Below are 25,014 nucleotides of genomic sequence, written 5' to 3' on the forward strand. Positions count from 1 at the left end.
GGGACCACCGTCCAGACCTCGCCAAGTGTTCAGGCAATACAAGTTGCCGGCTTGAAAAGAGAGGAGATGCGGTGGGTGGGTGGGTGGGTGGAATTCGTGTGGACAGGAACGTGGGCTTACCCGTGTCCACGGCGCCGGAGCTTAAGCCCAAGACAAAGGTTAGGGCAAAAAACAGGTAAACGTGTCGTAGGAAGGGTAGCACGAGAGTGCTTAAACCGAGGAGGAACGTGGTGGCAAACAAAAAAAACGCCTGAAGACCGGGATACTTGTCCATGAACCAACCGGCTAGAAAGAAAGATTAAGGGTCGTGATCAAGAGGGAAAGCTGTGATTCCATGAGGCATCATGCCACTCACTACAAAACGAGCCAATGAGCGACCCCACGGATGTGGTCAGAAACATGAAGGATAACGTTTCCAAGTCAATGTGGTAGACCTCGGCCAAATCCAACAAGGTGGGTCCACGGGCACTTTCGAACAATCCCTAGGGATGCAAAAGAGAACACGGTCCTAACGGTTCAAAGTGCTGGGTGGGCGGTGGTGATGTCTCAACACTTACCAAACCCAGCATGAACGAGAGATTGATAAACAAGGTCTTGGCCAGACGACGGCGAATTCCCGTGGGTGGGGCCGGGATGGGCGCTTTATCGTCTGTTCCTTTCATCCCTGTGTTTTCGATCGAACTTGAACAATGTAAATCCACTCAGACGCGTAATCTTCGGTTGCGGTTTGGCCACCTATATACATGAAAGCAAGAAATAGCGGAAAATTGAACATTGGGCCATTTCTATGAAGTAGGTAAGTTGTTAAATGCATTCATTTTCATTTATTGACTCAAGGTTGATTGTCCAGCAACATGGCCACGGTCACGGTTTTAAATTCCAACGGGTAGGCGCTGGCCATGACGGTATGACCATCCTCTTGAAATCCGGCCTGTCCCAGACACTTGGCTAGTGCCATCTGCGTACTGGCCGTGGATGCGGTCAAGGTGAGTCCCTGGCCCCAACGCTTGGGGCTGCGGGTGATGCACTCCTGGATCAGTTGGGTGGCGATGCCCATTCGACGACAAGCCGGATGGACGAATAAGCGCTCCATGCGCAAACAGGTGGGCTGAGTTCGCACCACGGAGACCGTGCCCACAATCCGCTGCCGATGGGTGGCCACCAGGAAGAAGCCATCAGCCGATGGGTGGGTGCAAAAGCTATCGTCCAAGTTCGGGCTGTTGACATCAAAGAGAGGCTTGATTGCGTTCCAATAGGTTTGGAATCGCCGTTTGGCCACCATCATCACCACTACTAAGATCACGATGGAGGTGGGTATGGGTGGCGAACTGAAATGGAATCAGAATGGCTCGGGGTTAGAGAGTTAGAGAGATGCGGGTGAGCTGGAAGAAGGCGTATTTATCATCCTTGAGGATCAGGAATAGTTTCCATTCCTAATTCCGCATTGGAAGAGCAGGAGGTCATTCATCTCACTTGCTTGCTTGCTTGCTTTTATAGTGTACAAGCCCCACGTAGTACATAGGTATCTTTTGCATCCGTGAACGATCTTGGCGGTGCCCAAAGCTCTTGACTTAGTTTTTGATTCAAATGACAGGGTTTGGGACTCCTCGTTTAAATGTGTTACGAAACCCCCGAGGGTAAACCATGGCCAGCTAAAAAAACTTGAAAACGTGCTGCTCAAATTTGCATGCTCAATCCCTTAGAATTCTCCGGAAAAATGCTGGTAAGGCGGATTTTGAAGAGCAATCAAGGCACCATCAAGAGAGAGAACAATAAAAATCATTTTCAATCACTTCCACCCCATAAATATGGCCACTCAGGTGCTCGTATCCCAAATATTTTGATTATGGGGCAAAGTTTCAGGCACACTACAGCATAATAACTATTCAAATTCATAATCATTTTACCTTTGACCATTACAACTTATCATCAAAATGTCTGGTCAAAATCGAACCACTAAAAACACGAAACACAAACTCTTTGCCCAAATCAGATGGGTTTTAAAAATTGATAAATGCTATGCACGATCATAGCCATGCCATTCCAGGCAGGAACAATTGAGTCGGATCACTTGGCCCGTGACAGTGCCGACTAAACATGACGATTTTGCCTGGAACTACCTACCTATCTACCTATCTACCTATCTACCAATCTACCATTGGTAGATAGAGTCCACTCAATGCCTCAGCGCAGAACAATGAACAAAGAAAGAGCTTACGACTTTCCGGTATAATCTTGCCAAGAATGGGAGGGGGAAATGTTCAGCCACTCCCCCTTGGAGAAGGCCTATTGGGATGACCAAAAATCCCAATGCCGCAAATCTGGGACAAGAAGCACTTACTCGAGGGAGATGCCAATCACAGCGATGAGAATGCCACTGAAAATCCAGAGGGCGGGATGGAGGAATAGCAGTTTGATCTGTTGGTGGAGTTCTAATTGTCGAGTATCGGCCAGGATCGAGGTGATCATCCGGTGGACCTCTGGTTGGTCTGGAGAACGGAGAGGGCGTATCTCCAGATCGGCCGGCAAAAACATGAGGAGAAGGAATTTTGAGAGGGTGTGTGTGGATGAGATTCTAGTGGGTATGGCTCTGGGTCTTGGTCTTTGAACAAGGACGTCTGACACCGGCTCCTTTCCCCCATTGGTCGTGGAGTGATAGTCATGATCTGGCCAGTTAGAGTCAGCCTACCAACAAGTCCCAGAAGAGACAAGGCTCCTTTCCCAGCAGTCAGGTCGATCCACGAAACTCGACGGGAACTAGTCAGGAACGAAAGACATCGCTTGGCCGAAAGGAGTATCTAGTACGAAGGAAAACGAAGCATTGAACGCAAGATGGCGTGCCACCTAGTCGAGCTCTCTCGATCAATCAGCCTGCCATCTGATTATAGGTGCCCCAATAAAGAGATGTCCTCCGTCCTTTATGGGTGATCACATCCACCACTAGTTCGTACCCAACCCTCAGGAATGACCGTAGGTCTTTCCACTCAAGGAGTTGAAGCTAAATTTTAGATGACCAATGATACAACCGACGCAACCTTCAGTCATCCGTCACTTCGTCAAGCTGACTCACATGCTCTTGGACACAAAATTGTGTCAAGAGACCTTGGTGAGAAGAAGAGGCTGGGGGTTCGTCTCTTTTTTTCTAAGTTACTTCATGTAGTTTTTAAATCAGTTTCATTTATAAGACATAAGTTTCAATCTTAAACCACCCGTCATTTCACTCCGGAGGTTGCGTTGTTTGAACCATCCAATAAACGTAAACGTGACAAAAGTATTTCCCAAATATTTAGCCACTTACAAAAGACTTACCCAGTGTAAGTATCAAATGTGTATTCTTTTACATCCGTCTGTGTGCAAGACTTGAGCGAGCCAACCCAAAGCTAGATGGAATGGATTCCTTGACCTCGTCCCAAGAAGATTAATCCGATTCAAGTTGGATCAGATCATTAGAGAAAACGGAATCATCGGCCCATACCTGGAGGTTCTTGGCCGGTTATTAGTCACCCCTCGGCCGACACACACGCCCATGATCGGTCACTTCGACGTACATACACCCTTGAGACCCCGCCTCCAGACCAGCCAGCCACTTTTGGCCGCTCTTTCGTCCATTTCCCTACCCGCCAATTTTAGCCGTGAAAGCCAGATCAGTCGGATCTCAACGGTCGAGTCCTACCCACTGACTCATTACCTTTAAGCTGCCCATGACCATCACCTTCCCTTTGAAATGCCGTCTGTTCTTGTGGGTGGTCTTTATTGGTTCTATAAAATGAACTCTTTTTAGTCAATGCCAGCTGAAATCTTAACTGTATATATATAAAAACAAATCCAGAGATAGTGTCACGATGCTAACTCTGTACAAGTCGATTGTTCAGCCGCATCTTGAATATGCCTCTCCCATTTGGGCTCCAATTAGTTCAGCAGGTTTGCAAAAGCTCGAGCAGGTCCAAAGATGTTTTACTAGGAACATTGAAGATATGAGAGAGCTCTCGTATTGGGAGAGGTTAGAAAGGTTGGGATTGTACAGTACTCAGAGAAGGTACGAAAGGTATCTGATATTGTACGTTTTCAAAAGCATTCGTGAGCTTTGTCCCAACCATATAAAACCATAACCAAACCATATATGAAGTTATCTATGGTCCCAACCCAGGATTTAGGGTCAATTGTAGTGACCGTAGAGGCTTAATGTGCGTTTTGAGAGCACCTTCAAGCCCTCGAGAATCCAGGCTAGTTGGAACATTGAAGTCCACTTCTCTTCTTTCTCGGGCTCCTTCATTGTTGAATTTGTTGCCCTCAAATATTCGTAGGGTTTATGTAGGGGTTGATCCAGTAGCAAGATTTAAGTCAGACTTGGACAAGTTTTTGACTAAAATTCCGGATCAACCTTATATTCAAGGATTAGCCAGATCAGCCAACTCCCAATTCGTTGGTCGATCAAATAATATATATAAATAAAAGTCAGGTATAATAAATAATCTTCTCGTCTTGAACTGCTGGGATTCCAATCCCGGTAGCGGTAAGGAAGTCCGCACCAAAAAAAAAAATTGTCTTTATCATGTTTAATACTCTTTCTATATTTGTGTTAACGTTTCTGACATTACCTTTGAGCTATATATCGCTGTCATATTTCGACCTGTACTCGGCTATTAAATAGTTTATGATACTCTTGGAGAATTGTTGTCCATTTATTCACGATTATAATGAGTTGGAAATTGGTCGGGTTTTCGTTTCCAAACAATTGGTTTCTGATTTAGAGTCAAAATGAATGTCGGAAAACTTTTCGAAAAGCAATTTTTTTTATTATAAGTGAATCATCAGGTGGCTTATGGTATAGTTCATAGAACGGGGCAAATCACGCCTTCAAGTAGTAATCGGTTTCAGCCAATATATGACCGCACAGATTGAAATTGGCCAAATAAAGGACCTTTTTGGAACGCGGAAACATTCTCATCATGATGGTGCCCATCGGTGTTTTTTTTTCAAATATCATTCCTCAGTTTTCCCTATGTTCATTATACTAATCATCTTGTTTACCGTGCATAACATAAATATTGAATGAAAGACCCATTGAGAAATGATACAATCACTTGCAAGTTCATCTGATTTGACATGTGAATCAAAATATTTGTCAAACCGTTTTGATTGGGTAGTTTCACGTGTAGACGGCTCAGAGGTGAACTGTTTGTCAAATACCAAACATTTCCGAAACTGTTAGGCAAGCTTTGTGACAGAATGTTTCTCGTGTAGACGCACCATTAGATAAGAAAAAAGAAATTCAAAGTTCCAAAAAATCAAATAGAAGAGAAAAGAGGAGAATATAGGGACTGCTAGTTTCATAATGAGACATCTTGCGACAAAAAAAGGAAAGACAGCGTTAGTTGAGTGATTTTGAGTGAGTTGTGTTGCAAAACCCAACAAAATGAACATGTTTGGTGTTAATCAGTGAACGCACTATCAAATTGGCGCAATACCACAATGCCATTTGCTTAGACAAGCAGGTAAAATGGAATAAATGTCAAAATTCAATACATGCATACTGCGGTTTGGCTAGGCATGTTGTCTTTGATTTCTTTCCATAGAATAACGTTAGTTGTTCATGAACGTGTTCTTTTGGCAAGCCCTATAGAGGAGTAAGGGGGGCACGAGGCCTGCAACTGTGAATCTTTCTGAATTTCTTGGTTTGTGATTCTAGCCATCTTATCTTGCGTTGTGATAAATACAGTATGTAGTTTTCTCAAATCTCCCTTTTATAAGGCCATATGATTAGAGCTTAACATATTTCATTGAAAAGTGCCTCTTTCTATGCCATGTGAAAGTTCCACCTAACCAAGCTTCATAAAAATATGCTACACATTCATTCTTTATCAAACGCGGTGGTTATAACTTCTGATTAAGTGTATGATTAACTGCCCAGACTTCTAGTTGCTATTTTCTTTGCTAAAGAAACAAAAGGAACAATTTTTGTCAAATAAGCATCTTTGAAAGTAACTTATATCACTTTGTTAAAGTACTTTAATTACATCATAAATTATTGATGTCCAAAACGTAATCAAACAATGTTATTAGTACTCTTAGTTATGCACTGCCATAACATTCCATCAAAATATATGGGGCAGATTCTTAGATATTACACTTTGAAAGTTGCAATTTGCAGTAAATTGATCAATAGATTACCCAACTCTACTTGAAGTTATTGCCAGAAACAAATGATGCGCTTCTTCAAAAGCATGAAAATAAATGATGTTCTTTCATTTTCGTAAAAATTTCTTTAAAGCCTAAAAATAGTAAGTGTTGGCACTTAAAACTTATTCAGGATGTAGAATTACTTATCAGTTTTTTCTTATACATGGAAAGCTACGCTAGTAAATCATATGCTTGAAATATTTCAAAGATGCATCTGAGAGTTAAATTTTCAAGTTTGTCACTTTTTGCATTGATTAATTTTTACGTATCAAAGATTTCTTCATCAACGGAGAAGAACAAAAATCTAACTTCAAGATCAAAATTAATTAACTACGTGGTTGACAATTATGACATCATAGTTGTGAATTGTTTATTCTAAGAATGATATATGATGATATAAACTTTCTTAAGTTTTTTTTCTGCATGCTTCAAGAAAGTGAAACAGTTTCCTTTATTTTTGCGACATTGAAAAATTGTTTCTAAGGATACTTCAAACATCTAACAATTGCGTTTTCAAAAATACTAGCTTTTAATAGGTTTTAAGTGGATTATTATGTTTATCAGAGCTACTTCTAATGATGCATTGTCAATTAACACTAGTCCTTGTGTTGTTTTAACAATAAAAAACGCAACTATAAGTCTTGGCATTTGACCAAAATATTTTTAAGCGCAATGGGTACCACCATGTAAGCCCAAACACGCTGCAAATGTGATGATGAGGCATTTGAAACCTTAAAATGTTTCCTTTAACAGCAAATAGGTTCTTCTCAGAACCATTCATAGTCAAGGAGATATGGCATTTAAACCTTCCCAAGATTTGGATGGTACAATTTGATATCCAGAATTTGTAGCTGCTAAGTTCTGTCTTTTAATATTAACCAATATAAATAAGAAAGTCACAAAAGCTACGTGGCTAGCTGTCGTGACAAAAGAGTAAATGTCCCAAAATATCCTAATATCTACTTTGCTTTGTGGCCTTTTGGTCAATTTCAGGAGTTCCCAGATTAGCATTAAGTAGTCTTAAAAACAGGAAAATGCTTTTGAAATGTTCCAGACAAGTAGGATATCATGATGCCCATTTTTTTTATCCTGGCCCAGTCCAGAAGTTTGCTTGTGTTAGGTTCATGGAAAATGTGTTATTTTATTGTTTGTTTTTCCACCAATTTTCTAGCCGCTACAGGGAATGTAATCCCCAGTACTATTGAGATGAAAAAATATATCTTGCCTATTTCTAATTGTTAATCTTCATATGACATTTCGTACACCATCGAATTGTTCAAAAAATGACTCCTACTTTGAAATACTGCTCTTAAGATTTTTCTTTCTGTTATTGATTTAGTCCTCAAAGCCTTGAAAAAAAATCGATCACCTTGTATTACACTACTTGAGAAGCATCCACGTGGTTCATATTTTTTGAAAGGGAATTTATTCTGCTAAATCTCAAAGAAGGAGTGACCCTTATTTTCAACATCAGCCAGCGCTATGAAATTCAATTTCATGTCCCAAAAAAATTGGGACGTGGGTCACCAATTATACGTAAAATGTCAGAAAGAACTCAAACGGATTATAATTTAACAAAGAGGAATCGGCCCAATCAGCCCTCTACTTACATAGTAGAACCTAATTCACAAGCGCCCTCTGAAGTTATTATTGTCCATATTTCGTGTGGAGTAGGATGCCTATAGACTTCAACTCCTTCAGGTCTGAATTCGGTGCTTAAGAACAACCTTTTCGGCACATATGAAATCCAGCCGTAGCCTGATTTCTCATTAATATCCAAATTTCGTCCAATCGCCAGTGCGCTAAGAATAAGACCAGTCCAACCAAGGCTGTTATGTATATGAACCATAGATAACTTCATATATAGATCGATCAAGGGCGCTGCGATCGCATGTTTTTGTCTCAGCTGTCGCTGGTGGAAAATATGTTTCATTCGTAGTCAAGCTACTTAGGACAACTATGGTGCAAATTTGAATCGTTGACGCCTCTCCAAATTCAGAGTAGAAACCCCTAATAAGACTCCTTGTCAAGCAATTGCTCTTGTCCAGCACGCTTCATAAAACGGGTTTGAGTAAGTTGTCCGACCATATTTTTAAGAACGAAAGTTTGAAGAGGTTATAATGGGGCTCAAGTTAAAGTTTTCATCCATGTGGTGGAAACACTTAACTGAAAACAAGTCTGGGTTCAGGCTGACCTCCAGAGGTGTCGGAATTACCTTGTTTACGTATAGGCGCAATCATGTTGCCCACATTCAAGCACATCGTTGGGAGATTGAAACAAAATTCCGAATGCCTCATCATTGCGTTGCAATTTCTGATATATTTTGTTACACTTTCGAGATTTTCGAGATACGTTGCTAAACAAGGGCAATCAATAGAGTACATTATTTGCTCTACTAATGTCCAAATCTTTTTTTTGACATGTTACGTGTATTATGCCCTAAAAAGCATGTTTTTTTATTATTTCTACCACTCTTTCTACTTGTATATTTGTAAGATTCAAAAGAAATTAAGATTTTAGAGGAATAACAAACGTTTCATGATAATGATTCAACTTGCCTGAAGCGAGATTTAACGAAATATCTTTGTCCCATTTCCACCAGCGTCAGCTGACCTGAAAACATGCTCATGCGGTACAGCTCCTGTTGAACTTAAGCATTCTAGTTATGGTTTTCTATGATATGAACCCATGCGAATTTCATTCCCTAATAGTTGTTTACTTGGTAAACGTTATTCTCCACCGATTAGTTGGCGGTGGTACTTTTTTAAACTTAACCTAACCTTATCAACCCAACCTGACCTAACCCAACCTAACCTAACACGATATTAATAGCCCTTAAACTCTCTCTCCAAACCTTTCTAACAGTTTGTCACAAATTTAAAAATGAGCACCGCCAACTAATCGGTGGAGAATAACGTTTATCGTTTTACTTCAATTCAAAAGGTTGCGTGCTTGGTGTCCCACTTTGCGGCCAATTTTCGAGGGTTGGAAGCGTTGACACCGTTGACACAAATACTTGGTCTGCCCGAGGTAATTTGGACGCCGCATCGCCAGCCGAAAGTCACCGGCCCGCCCTGGCCCAGAGAGTCTGGGCGGAGAGTTTTCGCGCATTTCCTCCACAGCTGTGCCAGGAGTGTAGTAGCAGTGGCCACTTCCGCCCTAGAGAGGGGCGGAAAAGCTGTAAAAAGTTGAGGGCAACAACTCAGGGAGTTTCGGAGACCAAGCTTAAAAGCGTCGAGACTTGACGGGGTATGGTGGCTGGCAAATGGTTGAACGTTTCGAGGCTATAACATTGATTCATGGACCATGATTTGTAGAGCCATTCTCTTTCTCCCGTGGTGGGTTTAAATATTTCGGGTAATACTAAAATCCATTGGTGTATTACAGCGCTAATTCGAATCCTACTTATGTTTATCCGTCAATCAATACAAAATCCAACCCCCTCTTTGTTGACTCGTCACCCTGCGCCTTTCATCGGCCAGCCGACCCGGGGCGTGGAGCAGCAGTCAGTGTTTCAGTCTGGCCTGGATTTTATCTCTTCTCCTGGATGGACCTCGTAAAAGGGAGGAAGCGGGCGAGTGAACGGGCGGGCGCTGTTTCGATCACCCTTGGTAAAAGCCCACAAGAAATCAGTCTCAGTGTGACCAGGGTCTGAGTGAGTGAGTGAGTGAGCGAGTGAGTGAGTGGGTGCTGCTACGAGTCCGAAGCTCCCAAGCTCCCCAGCTCCATCCATCCATCCATCCATCGAACGATCCACGCCGCTGCCGTCATCGACCGTGCCCACGACGATCTGGTCGATGTGTGTGTCTCTAGCGAGGTCTCGGATCCCCGTCCATCTGCCCGTGAGTCTGCCCGTGTATCGATTCGTGTGTGGCTGTGACGGGTGTGTGAGTGACCGCTCCATCCAGGCGTGCGGCGGGGCCGTTCCTCTAGCGTTCGTTTGGTTTGGTGAACCCCTCTCTCCGTGATTCCGTGATTCCGTGATCGGTTTATCCATCGGCGTGATAAGCTCGTGATGCGCCCGCCTTGGCTGCCCGTGGCACCGTCATGTCCCCGCCCGTGAGTGAATCGCCCATTCTGGCCGCTGAGGTCAGTGGGCCTTTGGCGCCCACCCCTATGGGCTCGCCCGCCCCCGTGCTCACCACTTTAGCTTACCGCAAGAACCAGACCATTTCCACCCCGTCGCACACCGAGGCCATGCTCGAGCCGCCCGCCCCTCACAAAGGGTTGGTCCTCCACAGCCCTATCGTGGGCGTGGCCGCGGCTGTCTACCCCTGGCCTCTCAAGAAAGGCAAAGGCTCGATGCGGCGCTCCGAGGTAAGCCTTGCTCTCCCCGCTCATCTGGACTGCATCCCTGATTACAGGTCACTTACCAGCTGACCTTACCTCTGCTCTGTTTTTCGTTTCAGGACAAACAAGATGAGGGCGCCGAAATCGTCGACACGATACGGTAAGACAGGCTATGAACGCATTGCTCGATACTTATGGGTATAGCTGTGGGATTGATACACCCACCCATAGAGGAAGGGGCCGAAAATTAGGCCCGAGTGCCTCCTCCCTCCCCCTCCCCCCACACGCGCATGAATATGGGATCTGGCGACCGGAACCACTCGCTGGTCCGAGTCTTCTATTCCCTCTATAGATCGATCAATCGATCGGTGGATCAATGAAGAGCGAGATGGGCCAGGGTAGCAGTGTAGTGGAGCGCGTGTTCCTTTTTTATATGGGTGGCTTGCTATCGTCAAAAGGCACAGTTGTATCGCAAAGTGCCACTCTTGATGTTTAGAGACGAGTGTAGACGTAAGTAGGTGTGTGTGTGAGATCCAGCGACCCAGATCCATCGATTTATGCCCAGCCTCATCTATGACATGGCTCTGTCCCGACCCAGAGGTGAGATGGAAAGTCTCACCCCCTGAGGAGCCGAGGATCCTCATGACGTTCGAAAATGAGAAGAGCTGGTTTTTGTACTCGCTCAATTTTATTTCCATTCCATTTCGCGGCGTCTTAGTTGATCTATGGCCATTGATCGTGGTTCCCTGTTCCCTCGCACGTTAAAGGGACCACTAGACTTTCCCTCTCTGATTTTGCTCCCTCTCAAGTTCCCTGCTCGCCGATACATTGATACTACAGGAGCTACTATGCGAGCCATGCTTGTCAATTGGGTCTTTTATCACAGCTGCAGTCGTTCAGGATCGATAAGAAATGATCAATCCATGACCCGTTTTACAGCATAAAACTTTATGGCAGAGGGTCGTGAATGAAACCAACAACACGAGTGTCACTTTCCGTCGAAAGGACCCCGTCGATCGGATCCGGTGGATCAATACGGTTCAAAGGGTTAAGATATTCTCCACTCAAGTGTCATCGTATGTCGGTCTTCTTATTAAATCCAGTCACACAGTCAGTGCCAGGACTGCCCTTCCCCAGATCCATCCATATTTTACTGATAATTGCGTCTGCGTGTCAGCTGTTTTGATTGCCGAGGGGAGAGAAGGGGAACGAATAGCCGAGTGAGTGCCTGAGAAGAAGAGGAACAAGGAAATCACCCCTTTTTGTGCCAGAAACGAGCAAAAGGCGAACGAAAAAGACGGCCTCGAGGCCAATGGAAAGACGAAGGAGGGAGGAGAGACTAGAAGTAGGAGAGAAAGAAAGCTCCATCGGTTTTAAGGTCATTGTCCTCTAGCTTCAGCTGTTGAAGAACGCTTGAGACGTTCGTGCCTGAAACGAGAATAATGGACCTCATTTCCACTTTGCGGCTGAAACGCATTTGCTATTGTGCATGGAAATCCATTCTGTTCCTTCATACATCGCTTCAAGCCTTGGGGCGACGCGGGTTTAAGGGATTCCGTCAAAATGGCACATTGTTTTCCAAGGTGATCGGAGAAAGCCAGGAATCAACGGACTTGACCTATTTCTTGCTCTTGCTGATCTCTGGTTCCTGAGTAATCCATAGATGGATGAAGAGACGAACTCGATGGGTAACGGGAGAAAAAGTAACCCACCTCTGAAGCTGTCAATGGTCTGACTTTGTCCCCCATCGAATTCCCCGCTTGGAACTGGTTTTCTTTCGACCAAGCCAAGCCAGGGTGGTAAATGAGTGCATTCAAGAGGTATTGTGCACTTTTTGCACAATTGTTGAACGTTCGCCAAGTCCTTGAACCTTTCATGATCCACCAGCTGATTCAACCTTCTAGCATGTTGATGTTTTGGTGACGGCGGAGACGACTGCGCCATCCCGATCCCAATCCCAATCCGTCTGTTTTTCCTTTCGGGATTATTGGTGAACAACGAATACAAGTCGATCCGCCACGTACTGATTCACGATCCCTTGAAAGTTGAAGCCCCTGAATCTGCGCCTTACTTTACCCTGAAGCTAAAATGTTATCCTCTACCCCGTTTCACTACCTCCCTCCCTCTCTCATTCTTATTCTCCCTCCTTCTTTCTCTCTCTCTCTCTCCCTCCCTCCCTTTCGTTCCTTCGCTCCTTCTTTTTCGTCTTACATTCTCCCTCCTCCACTCTTACTGTCTTTGGTACATGGTTAGTTAGTTCATCTCATCGATCTGGCGCTTGAAAAGCACCACTCGGATAGCCTCCAACCTGGCCAAGAGCTAGATGAACGAACGAACGGACCGACAGACGGACGTGTGCAGTACGTGGTCGTCGACACTCACTCGAGCTCGTTCGTTCGTTGTAGAGATCCCAGTGTTTTTGCTTCATTCTTTCGTCCTCTGTCGTTCGTTCGCATCTCGTTCACGTTCTGGTGGCCTCATTATAGGAACTTCAAGCCAACCAGGCCTCTTTGTCGTCGTCCCCCCCTCCCCCCTCCTCGGTTTCGCCCCCCTTCAAAGCCACCCTCAGAGAGAGATTGGTGGTGTTCTCAAACGTTTCGCCTATGGTTTTGACTTTCAAGCCAATCATACCTTATGTATTTAGTAGGCCCCGTTCTTTGTATGTCATCTTGGGAATGCACCCAGCCACCAAAAACACGATACGTCGTTAATGACAAAGAGGATGTTGATCCATCCATCCATCCAAGCGGTGATGCATTTACCAGGGGGATCTGTCCGTGTTGTCTTTTTCATCGTTGCACACTTACTGTACATATGGTTTGGTTGTACGTATGCAAGAGGAGTTTTTCAAACACTTTTAATGAGAGAGACACATTTAAAGTTTTTTTTTTTTGACATCGGGACTGTCAATGCAACACGTAATACTAGAGATAAGGACTGCTCTGATGCAGTATTTTGAACATGGGAGTAGCTAGGTGTTAAGGCCATTTCTTCGATAAGCTTTGAATCGTCATTCGTATGTCTCAGAAAAGTACGCCCCCTAGTAATTGAGAAGACAAATTCAAGATCGATCAGAGATATCGACGAGATTAGAGCCTCCCAGAGAGTGCAAACTCGAAGGGTTGTGTGTCCTCTGGAAACACGTAGTTTTCATCAATCCTGGTGATGCCAACGTCAAGTCGAGTTCGATTAGAACACGTGCTCTGGGCCTCCCTGTCTTGTTCATTTTTGATTCACACCTGAAACGTGTTAAATCCATACGATGATCAACCCCCAGATTCACACTTGTTGCAATGCGTCTTTCTTTGAATAGTGAAATGAGCAATCGCTCACAGAATCGAAATGCAAGGTACTTGTACGCGGACAGGAAAATAAAACCAGGACTGGGTTGAAGGAGAAACCAAATGGTTTCACCTCTAAGGCAAGAGTATAACTACCTTGAACCAGTCACCGCACAGTTGTAACTACCCTGGGCATCCCAGCTCGCAAAAGAAATCTCCTATTGACGATCATCATGATCATCATGATCATGGAGATGGAGGCGTGCTCAAGACGAAGTCATCTTCTCGCTAGTCTGGCCCAATAACGCGTAAGCAGATTCGCCAACTATTCACCCATCCATCCATCCAGTCAACAAGCCATGGCTTTAGGCCGTTCTCCAAACCACTCCCACCACATCCCATCCTATCTCAACCAACCACAACCCTCCCTCCCTCATCGAAGAGCCCCAATGTGATCGGAGAATCTGGCCAGAGTAGCATGGCCGTGTGTACGTATGTATACCTTTCCAGAAATCGTTCTCTAGCTTGACTCAAGTTGAAAACCTTTGCTGAGTTGGGCCCACATTGAACGTGTTTTTGTTAGAGTACGAGAGGGGCGAGCAAAAACTGCCCTCTCTGTGTAGTATGTCTCACTGTCTCAGTGTCTCGGTTTCTTTAGGACTTGGATGAGTGAGTTGAGCAAAAAAAAGTCGTCGTTATGCGTTTGTTGAACTTGGAATGATGACGAGCAGGGAAGCCAAACTCGCGAAGCGAAGACGAAGGCAGCCAGGTAATAACTGTGGACAAGTTGTGGCCCATCCAGCTTCTCTCCACGCCACAAAAGGCCTAGGCGAGAGTTTTATGTTTGCATTATAAAGTCCGAAAGTCGAGAAACCTTTGCAGGCTTGAGGAGAGAGCTCAAGTGTTCGTTGTACATACACGTTCGAGCCCAGAACCTGCTAGGAGGCTTGGACTCTATTGAAGCGCATCCAAGTGTTGATGGCCAAAGAAGTACGTGCTTCTTAAATGCGGGCTCACCACCAACTCGACCAACATCACCACTGCCTTCTCTCATTTGGAGATTTGGAGGACTCGAATGGCCAACAACTTCCCTTCACATCTTGTTCTTTTCCCATCAGAGCGAATGTAAAAGGAAAGAAACACAAATCTCAAGGTTGATGTCCATCCACTCCAGCTGCCTTGTACTAGCGTTCTTTTCCGTTGGGCCCATTCATTAAATGACGGCAACAGCTGTTCTGCTCGCCGAGTTTTCAAACTGGACGTTGAAGGCACCACGAATTTGATGGGCTGCCCCGGGGGCTTTCTTGACACTGTTGCATCCGTTATCGTGGTTATTAGTAGATACGGCCAAAAGATGCGTTATCCGTTGTATGCCCTAGTATGCCCTAGACTAGGGTTGTTTAGTATACAAAGCATCCTTCTTGGGTGTATTTTTGCATATTTGGATTTGGGCCGAGTTCTCTCCAAAAATTCCGTATATTCTTGGGACGAATGTGAAAATGTCAGCTAAAACCTGGTCATGTGGTCACGCATTTTGGACAATTGGCAGTTTTTGTTACTTTTTTGATCGTTGACTGAAAGAAAGAACGTCGCTAGCATGACGAGAAAAAAAAAACATTGTAGAAACGATTGCTCGCGATCAAATGATAATGCATGTAAACTCGTGTTTCCTTTAGGGAATAGACGTTTACAATTTCCGAAGCTATCGCCATCGACCATTCAAAGAGCCATTTTCTCATGGAAATCGACTTTTTATAAAAAAAAAGCTCAACTTGGCCTATTCTCGGACGAAATTGATATTAAATTCTATAAAATTGTCTATTCATATTGGTTATGAGATAGTTCAGAAAACACTTTTGTTTTCACCTGTTTCAACATTTGACCTGCGTCATTGACGCATTACTCAAGGTAATTGTTTTTTTTCTTAAATTTCTGCACCGAGTAGGACATTGAAGTACAGAATGCCATTTAAACAGGAAAAAAAGGGAATGCAAATGAGTTGCATTCGATGAGCTTACTTGGCTCCCTGAGCACCAATGCGTGCCTTGTTTCTATGTTCAGAACTGTTATTAATATTGACATTTGTTTTATTTTCTACCTCTTTTGGTTTGAGTTTTATAAGGAATGCAATTCCCAGTACTATTATGCATTAGACTTTTTTTCCGATAGGAAATCATTTAAATCGGTTTTAACACATGAATTACCATTAATAATTTAGTACATATTTTGGCCATTTTTTACGTGTTCGTCTTTGTCTTAATGCAACATTTATTCTTATTTCAATCGTCGCCAGTCATTTTCTTTCTGCATTGGTCTTACTTTCTTTTTGGAAATATCTCCAAATATATTAAAAAATATATTATTAGTTTCAATATATTTGCGTCACTTGGTTGATGGTAAAGATGACCATTTTGAGCCTGAGTGCTCTCCTCAGCCTTCAAGGTATAGAATAAAAACCCTTCTTTGGGATTGTTTAGCTTTGTCCAAAAATTGTTTAGCTTTGTCCAAAGTGTCGGAGAACAACACCCTGACCCTCCAAGGTGAAGGGCAAGAACTTGAATGCCAGATTCGACTTTTTTTGTGTGTTTTTCGTATGACAAATCCTGGCCATTGGCCAGCAAGTTTGTGACCAGCAAGACAATCGACAGCTGGGTTAGGACTGTGATCCAAGCATCCTTATCGCACATAAGGCAAAAGCAATCTCAATTAGAGCTCAATCCACAAAAGGTCGGGTAAAAAGAGGACGTCGTCTCCCTTTTTGACGTGGCTCTTTTTTTTGTAATCAAAGGAAGTCAATTTAGGCGCTAAAACGTTGATAAAACTGTGAGCATTTGCACTTTTGACCACCGAGTCGACAAAGTGTTTCACATAGTTACTACACATCACGCCATTTCTGTCCATTCAATGGCATGTGATTAATCTCTCCACGCTCTTGTTTAAGCTTTTTTTGCACTTTATGATGGGCTTTGTGGGAACAAGGAGTGTGATTGATCTTGAAATTGAAATACTGAAATCACCCAAAGGCTCTCTCTTGTTCAATGAGCGTCTATTTTCAAACACATTCATCAAACCAGGGATTTGCTCATCATCATCATCATGATCGAATCCCCGTTCCAAGAGTTACGAGGAGAGTTGAGGAGCCTAGAAACGTCAACACACCCGGCTTAAAATGAACCCTTTTATTTCTCGAATAGCCCATGCCGTTTGTCCAATTGGAAGCCATTACATTTGACGAACTCTGTGGAATTTCTGACCATTTGGCCCGAATTTTTTTTAATGGCTTGGAATTGTGGAATGTACCATGGATTGCCAGAAATTGGACAATCCTTTTGCATTGTAATCATTTGATGGGCCCGAAAAAGCGAAGATCATTTTAGTGCAGCAATATTCGTGTTGCCCAAAGTCAGAGTATGTTTAGCTCCAAAGTGGCCGCAAATGGAGGAAAGGTTTGCCATTCGGCGAAAATTGTAACCTACATGTACTTTTTTTTTACTTAGTACCTAGAGCTTGGGAGTTGCACAAAATTAGAATGATTTTTGTCGGCTACCAAGTTCCCTGAATGTTTAGAGAATAGAATCAATACTCGATCAAGGAAAAAACAGTTGGGCCAGAAGAAGACAAAAAATGTTTGTGCCACGTTTACCTGCTTTGATTTCAAAGGAGAGCTTTTTACTTGAGGAAAAATATCAACATTATTCAAAGTAGCAGTGTTGTTTGTGGGAGATGGAAAAGGTCACTTAAAAGTAATTAATGTAAATGTTCTCCGATGTTTTCCTGATAGGACAATTAGTATGGCAATGTCGGAAAACTGCTTTTGCCTTTGATCACAATGACACACGTTTCTCGAAGCATACGAAACAAATCAACTTTTACATAATGCATTTCCAGACTGCAAGTGAGCCCTTCTATGGGAACAAATTCAATGAACCTAAGGCATATTTTACCCACAGGGCGTTGAATGATAGTTTTAGGTCACGTATACACCATTCAAATCCTCAGATTTGGGATTTGAATTATGTCCACAAAAAAGTACCGACTTCTCATCATCATCATCATCATAAAAAGATTGAAGCAAAAAACAAATTGCATTTCTTGACTTTTCTGTCAAGCAAGATATGTTTTTTGCCCTTCTTAACACTTGTTCAAAAATGGAAGAAGACTCTTGAGCTAAAAGTAGGTGACACTATTCACCCAAGTGACCGCGTTAGCTAGGAAGAGAGCAGAACATAGACTAGAAGCCCTCATTTTAAAAATACGGAAGTGCCTTCAAAGTTAATGTATTTCCCTAAAAATGTGACACACGTGATGGGGAAACAATCCCGATCAATAGTCAATAAAATAATTTTCTTCATTTTTCTCCCGAAAAATGCTTGAGCCTTCAACCTAACGCTTAGAACATGAGTTTTTTTACCCTGGCTTTTGAATAATCCCGCATTTTTTTCCCCTTTTTCAGGTGGGTCTGTGTGGACCATCCTTGCATTGAAGATGCCATGCAAGATTCGGACTACTACACCAAATACGATAGCAAATCTTTTGAAAACATGACTGCCATATGTAACAGATACAACAAGGCTGTGGACCAATATCACAGAAAACTGGTAAGAACATCGCGCTCATTTGTCCTCAAAAAATTGCTCGGCCAGCAAAATCGTTGCCAATGTATTGCTTGTGCCACTCCAATGGACTTGCCTTGATGTAAACAATAAAATCAGATTTAGTTTCCTGGCCAAACAATGTTCTCAGGTATGCATCGCTGAGAAGTGTTTGATATGTTGGAGCTTAGATTGTTAGCTCACGATTGTGAACGTACTGCACACTAAAAGTCAAATAGCTTCCTTCCTTCAGTCTTCATTTACGTTTTGATTGGTTTGTTCTGTCGGACGGGAATATCCCCATGAAAACCGGACGTAGCAGATCAAATAAAGATCGGTATTAAGGCCAAGCCTGGCATCTTGTTCCTGCTGTTACGTGGTCGTAAATGCTTTTTTTGTTACCCAGAGAAGCAGAGTTTTGTCTAGAGAAACCCTGCCCGTTTTGAGTACGATGCCTAATAAGCACAATGTGCGTCATTTGAGATTACAAGGTGGGTTATTGCCCGATCCATTGAGGTCACGCCGCCCAAGTCCATGCAGTTAATCGGTGGCTGTATGTACGTAACTAGAGAGACTTACAACACATTCTGCGCGAAGATCTTGAAAAGCGACGAACAATGGAGAAAATTGCATTCTTGATTCTTCTCGAGACTAACAATTGTGAATGCACAATGCTCGTTGTTATCGGGCGTTTATCCAAAAATAGGGCTGTTTAAACACTAATTAGTCAAACATTTAGCCAAAACTACAGATGCCGAAGCCTTAAACCTCAAGGAAGTTGAAAACTGTGCTCGATATGTGAACTCCGTAATCGCTGTTGTTAGGAGCACTTCTATTAAGAAACAGTCGAAATGAAGGAAAAAGAAGCTATTTCCTAATAAATAATAATGGTTACGCTCCTCCTGCCTTGCAGACTGAATCCCAAGGCACTGCCAAAGTCAACAATCACTTCAGTTCCTCGTCGTCTAACAATGCCTCTTCCAAGATCTCGAACCCCTCCTCCAACCATTTGTCTCGACGAGGCTCGAACTCCTCGAGTGGATCCTCGTCCTCGTCCTCGAGTTCGTCATCGTCGGAAAATAGTCTGCTTTTGTCCTCTAAGCGAAATGGAGATCTCGTGTATCCCGAGGATCAGCTCACCAACGGTCAGGAGCTGACTCGGGTCAGTCGGCCCCTCCTCAAACACATCCTGACCAAGTGCTACAACAAATCCGTTACGGATCCCAACGAACTCAACCACTATGAGGCGTTCACGCCAGAGGTACGAACTAAGATCGACAACCCTCACTCCAACAATAACTATCTGGATGTCGGTCGCCCTCGTGTTGTCAACGGATCAATAAATGTACATATACTCATTTGTTGCCGTCCTCTCTTATACAGGTCTATGGAGAGACGAGCTTCGAACTGATTTGTCAGATCCTGGACAAACTCACCCCGATCTCAAGCGACAACAAGTTTGTGGACTTGGGCTCGGGTGTTGGACAAGTGGTACTGCAAGTGGCCGCACTGACGACCTGCTCATTTAGTTTAGGAATTGAAAAGGCCAACACTCCGGCCAGATATGCCAAGGTAAGCCAGTTCGTCATCGTCGTCGTCGCCGTCGTCATGACTAGTATCATTATCATGCAATAGTGGCTTGTCCCCTCTCTGACCGACCCTGATACATTTGTCAACAATTCGTTTTAGGAAATGGAGACCAACTTCAGGTATTGGATGTCCTTCTACGGCAAGATCTACTCCCCATTCAAGTTAGTGCATGGGGACTTTTTGGATGCCGTCCATCGGCCCGGCATTCTTGCCTCTACCATTGTGTTCGTTAATAACTTCGCCTTCGGTCCCGAGGTGGACCAACATCTCAAAGATATCTTTGCCGATCTCAACGATGGCGCCAGAATCTTCTCCAGTAAAAGCTTCTGCGCCCTCAACTTCAGAATCACCGAGCGCAACTTGAGTGGTAAGTGAGGACACGAGGAAACTCCCTTAGATTCGTTCCCCCGAGAGTCGAAAATCAAAGAGATAAGAATGGGTCGCGAAGACGTCTGAAATGTTCCCCAATATTTCCCCAACACTTTTCGAATGAAGAATTCCTTCATTTTTTTTTTCATGTGGGCCGGAATGACTCGTCCGACCACAAGTAAACATAAAAGCAAATTGAAACAGAAGCCAATTGATGCGTTTTATCGGAATAATGATGCATCATGAATATCTCACAATTCCAAAACCTGCGATTGTGTACGGTATCAGGGTGAGATTACATTTCGTTGTTCTTTGGGCATTCATAATTGCTCCTCGAAGCATGGCGCATTGCTCTCTACTTAAAAAACAACCCATTATCGCTTTTCAATAATTGATTGTTGTTGACTCTTGGGATGGACGAGATTTGTATTTTATGCATTATTGTTTCGACTCTTTCGGCCAAGGTTTTGAGTTCCTCCAATTGCCTAACTCGATCTTATCAAAAATTGCAGCCAACCTCCCGCACTTGAAATGACAGAAATGCATTTTTAATGCGGCAAATGTCCGTCGAAATATCTTTCTGTCGACAGTTCTCTGTTCAAGCACCTGTTCAGATTGGTGGGTAGACTTGACGGAACAAACCCGTCGAACAAATATGACAATGACGACGCTTTCCCTGACTGAAAAGCGCTTCTTGTCCAGCTCTGTCTCCGTCCTTTCCGTTCTTCCCGCCGTCCAGCTCTGCCAGGTCACCAGAGCTCTAGAAGGCCAAATTCGAGCTCAAAAGTAGCCATTTGGACGCCATTTTCAGCAGGCAGTTTACCTTAGAAAATAGAGCGGGAATCCTTTTTAAGTCCCTAAAAATGACGTCGAATGACATAGAATTGTAGTGAGACCATGATTTTTTTCGTGGCCATTGTGTTTCAGTAGTAGCCACGTATGGCGGTCACCTGGCAACGCTGTTAAATCGCGTCATCCTCTGGGAGATACTTGCTTTGAGTTGTCAGGGCTCAGGCAATGAAAGCCAAATGGTCAATTGGATGATATTAAGCCTGGGTGTATTGAACGTTCAAAAAATTTTCCAAGGGAAGGAAATTTTTAGTGAACAAGACAAAAGATCAGACCGAAGCTAAGAAGTCGTTGACAGACGGGTATTACTATGCCATTGTGAGCGGGTGGATGTTTTCGGATAATTGCCTTTCAAGTCTTACGCTGGGTTGGAACAGTGTTGCCCATTTGGCCACCGTTGGGGCAAGTGTACTAGATAGACCACCAGGGTCGCCGCGGAAACCTTCCCTTTTGTTGTCACAGAGGCGTGCTTGGAATAATAACAATCTCATGTGAAGTGCCAAGGGCATTTGACTTGGCCATGAGGAACGTCATTCTATATCTGAGTACGCAAATGAACTGGAAATTGTCAAGTTTTGACAACCTACGGTTATAGCTGTCGATCTTGATAATCGTTGAGAATAATCGACTCTAAACCGAGGAAATGGGGGTTGGGTTTGTGGCGAGTGTCTCTCTCTCTGAAGGGACGATTTTGGCCAAAGAAAATGACTTCGCCAAGAAGTGAGGCCAAGAAGTGAGGCGTCGGCTAGTCTGATCCAAAGCATGTTGGATTGTGTTCCTCCAGTGAAGTCCGCAAAATCTCTTCAAATTTACACGTGCATTGGACAAGGGTACAGGGGCAATGGAACATATTATCGCTGACCGAAGGGAAGGATTTCCGATCTTGATTCACTCACCCGAATGTAGTTCGATCCGAATTCAAATTGGCGGTCCTTCGAGACACGGATTTTCTCGCTTGGCCCATGTGGTGGGCGGCAGCCCTGATTCCCTCTCCTCCTGTGTGGCTGGCCCACTGGCCTCGAGCCTGGTGGGCCTGGATGGACGCACGCCGTCTCGACTCCACAGCCCAATCGACGCAGGGTTCCTCGTCTGCTTCTGCTCCTTGGTTAGGGACAGAGACCATACATGCACAGATGCACCAAAGTGTAGACGGATGGACCCGCCTTGTGCCTTGTGTTGTATTTCATTCAGGCACGACACTCGCTCGCAGACATGGATGGCACAGCGTAACACGTACACCTAGCCTACGCACAGGAAAAGGCCAAAGGGCGCCACACCACCACCACCACCACCATCACTACGACCATTGGCACCGCCGCAGTTCCCAGCCCATCGAGCATAGCTGGAGCATTGGTTGATATCCACTCGGCCTTTGTGCCATCTCAGCGCTTGGACTCGGCCCCTGCCTGTCTGCCGACTGAGCTACTGACGGGTGAATTGGGCCAGGCACGCCAATGGTTGGTCTGGCCGCCATGAATGCACGCCCAAAAGACCAAAGACCCAAGGCTGCCAAGGCTGCTGGCTCCGCTCTGCTCGACTGGACTCGGCTCTAGGGTGGACTAGGGTGGATGGGCTCCGTCTGTGAAATGGACTTGAGAAAGACACTCGCAGACAGACACCAATAGAATGATGGTCATGGGGAACGGGTCTGGGCGAATCCGTGCACAATGTGCCCCATTTTGAATCCCCGAGCCTGTCCCCAGGGCAGTGTCAACCGTCATCCACGCTGGGCTCAGACCCGTGGGCTCAGACCCGTGGGCTCAGTGTCCCAGGATGCTATTGGTCCCCACAAATCTGTCCTTCGAGCTCAGATTGGCATCAGGCTGATGATAACAACAACAATAATAATAACGATGAGGATAAGGAGGCGGAGGAGAAGGTCTTAACTAGCGAGAAGAACCCACGCCTACCTACCAACCAACCAGGCTGTGAGAAGTGAAGTGTCGAACTGAAGAACCGACTCTGGGTGAATCACACCCGGGTGAACTTGTTCACTTGTTCTCCTTCGTCTGGCATTTCCGGACCCATTGAGCTCGATTTGAGCGCTTGGCTAGCAGAGTGCTGTTCGAGCGGAATGGGTTTATCCCTCGATTCGTAGTGCATTCAAACATGGACCTCTCCATGAAAAGTAGTGTGGGCCTAAGCGTGACTGGGCCCGACCCCACGGCCTCGGAGCCCGAGGCCCCACTCATATTAATTCCGGCGTTGGAGCCGCTCAATCCCAAGCTGAAAGAGTCGGAACCGTTTGAATCGGCCTGTCTAGATGTAAGTTTGACCACCCTGTGTGTTTGCTTTTGCGTTTTCAGATATCGGAACGATAATGCACGTGTCCAAGATGGATCCTCTGAAGGGGTCTGTGAGTTGGACGGGCAAGCCCGTGTCTTACTACCTCCATGTCATTGATCGAGCCAAGGTAAAACCACCCATCCAGGTTCCATTCATCTGTGGGCCCAAAAGAACGATGCCTGGAATGTGACCCGAGTGATGGTCGAACTCAATTTTTGGACTCGAGTTTGGATTTGATTTTCACGTCGAGCAGACACCTGACACGTTGGACATTCTGTCATTGGTTTTACAATTCTGTTGAGTATTTGAGACGCAGCAGATAGCAAAACATGTAATCTTTTCTTTCCTGCTCGAAGTGAAAAATTCAATGACAACTCGAACCCTCGAATGATCTTCTACTACCATGATGTACACCCACCCGCAGCCTTTAATGAATGATTCTTTTTTTCCTCTAAATTTTAGCTCGAGCGTTACTTCCAAAGGAATGCGGCCAGCCGGAAAACCGACAAGGATGAGGAAGGAGGTGGAAGACGGGGCCGCAAACGGCGTGACCGTGGTGATGGCATCTTACCCGCTGCCTTGCTCCGCGAAGAGAACGGTATGGACTCGTCCGACTCGAGGGACGTGTCCAGGGCTTCCTCCGTGGAACGAGATGAGAACTCCAATCCGTCCGGATTGCGTCGAGCCATCTCGGACAGCAATGATGGGAGCACGCCCAGTCACCGACGCCCCCCCGCCCTCAAGCGCATGGGATCGCATCCCATGCAGCACCACCGTCGAGGAGGGGGTCTGCCTCCGCTCGATGATCTTGACTCCATGGACTCGTCCTCGTCTATGTTGCCGCCGGCCCCGGCGGGCACGCCTGCTAGCGGGCTGTCCACGCAGCCGGTGAGTGAAGGCGAGGGCGACGACGCCATGATTGGTGGCGGCGGTGGGGTACCGGCGGCGGGCGCGCACCGCCCGTTGCGCTCGACCGTGGCCAATGCAGCGGCCATTACGGAAGCCCTGGCCGGGAAAAAGAAGAAAGGCCGCCCACGGAAAGTGCCGTTGGATTTGGCCGAGTACGCGGAGAAGAACGATAAGCTGGCCAACAGTATTAGCGGACTTGACTTGTTGCATGACACCACCCTTCGGTGCATCCAAGGTAACGTTGTGAACTAGCAACAAGCACACACACACACACACACACACACATACGTAAAACAAAGATGACAAGTAAGTGCCTCCTCAAATCTAATCAGTCAGTTCTTCAGCTCTTTTTTTCCTGTCCAAACATTTTTGATATTAATGCCCAGCCGTTTTTTTCTAGGAAAAAATACGAGTGAAAAAAAAGGAAAAGTAATAATGCTGGGTAGAGTAAACATAAAAATAAAAAAGAAAAAGAAACTCTTTTGAACATCCTAATTCTTCTCGAAAAAGGTCCGTGCTCTCTGGAGACGGACAGAATGGGCGCCAAAATTGGACTGAACAATGTCGCTGAGGTCTGAGTCTGACTGGAGGGAGGCCGTTACAGGTCGGAGGTTCAAGCACCCATGATGAAATGATATGCTTTGTGTTGCATGTAGCTTCTCATGTAG

General features: G+C 44.8%; 2 protein-coding genes across 6 annotated transcripts in view; one reads left to right on the forward strand and one right to left on the reverse strand.

The window, feature by feature from the left end:
• LOC131893162 (sodium-dependent glucose transporter 1-like) overlaps window positions 1-23,255 on the reverse strand; it is a 24,254-nt gene extending 999 nt beyond the window's left edge. Inside the window, exons 1-5 of one of the 3 annotated variants that reach the window (XM_059243117.1) lie at window positions 22,048-23,255; window positions 558-1,328; window positions 356-482; window positions 121-285; window positions 1-50 (exon numbers count right to left, since the gene is read on the reverse strand). In XM_059243117.1, coding sequence (XP_059099100.1) covers window positions 1-50; window positions 121-285; window positions 356-482; window positions 558-662 — 447 coding nt within the window. In that variant the 5' untranslated portion in view covers window positions 663-1,328; window positions 22,048-23,255. The other 2 variants (XM_059243115.1, XM_059243116.1) reach the window with 2 other exon arrangements.
• Window positions 9,824-25,014, forward strand: part of LOC131893155 (histone-lysine N-methyltransferase, H3 lysine-79 specific-like) — a 20,639-nt gene continuing 5,448 nt past the window's right edge. For 2 of the 3 annotated variants that reach the window (XR_009374640.1, XR_009374641.1), the window contains exons 1-8: window positions 9,824-10,497; window positions 10,590-10,630; window positions 18,205-18,349; window positions 19,257-19,604; window positions 19,727-19,915; window positions 20,033-20,300; window positions 23,458-23,564; window positions 23,900-24,581. Coding sequence is in view for 1 of the 3 variants with exons in the window: in XM_059243105.1 (XP_059099088.1) it covers window positions 10,228-10,497; window positions 10,590-10,630; window positions 18,205-18,349; window positions 19,257-19,604; window positions 19,727-19,915; window positions 20,033-20,300; window positions 23,458-23,564; window positions 23,900-24,581 (2,050 nt within the window). In the remaining 2 variants the exon portion in view is untranslated. The remainder of the gene's footprint in view (window positions 10,498-10,589; window positions 10,631-18,204; window positions 18,350-19,256; window positions 19,605-19,726; window positions 19,916-20,032; window positions 20,301-23,457; window positions 23,565-23,899; window positions 24,582-25,014) is intronic. The other variant, XM_059243105.1, reaches the window with a different exon arrangement.

The sequence above is a fragment of the Tigriopus californicus genome, chromosome 2, assembly GCF_007210705.1.
Source record: "Tigriopus californicus strain San Diego chromosome 2, Tcal_SD_v2.1, whole genome shotgun sequence".
In the NCBI taxonomy this organism is placed as follows: Eukaryota; Metazoa; Arthropoda; class Copepoda; order Harpacticoida; family Harpacticidae; genus Tigriopus; species Tigriopus californicus.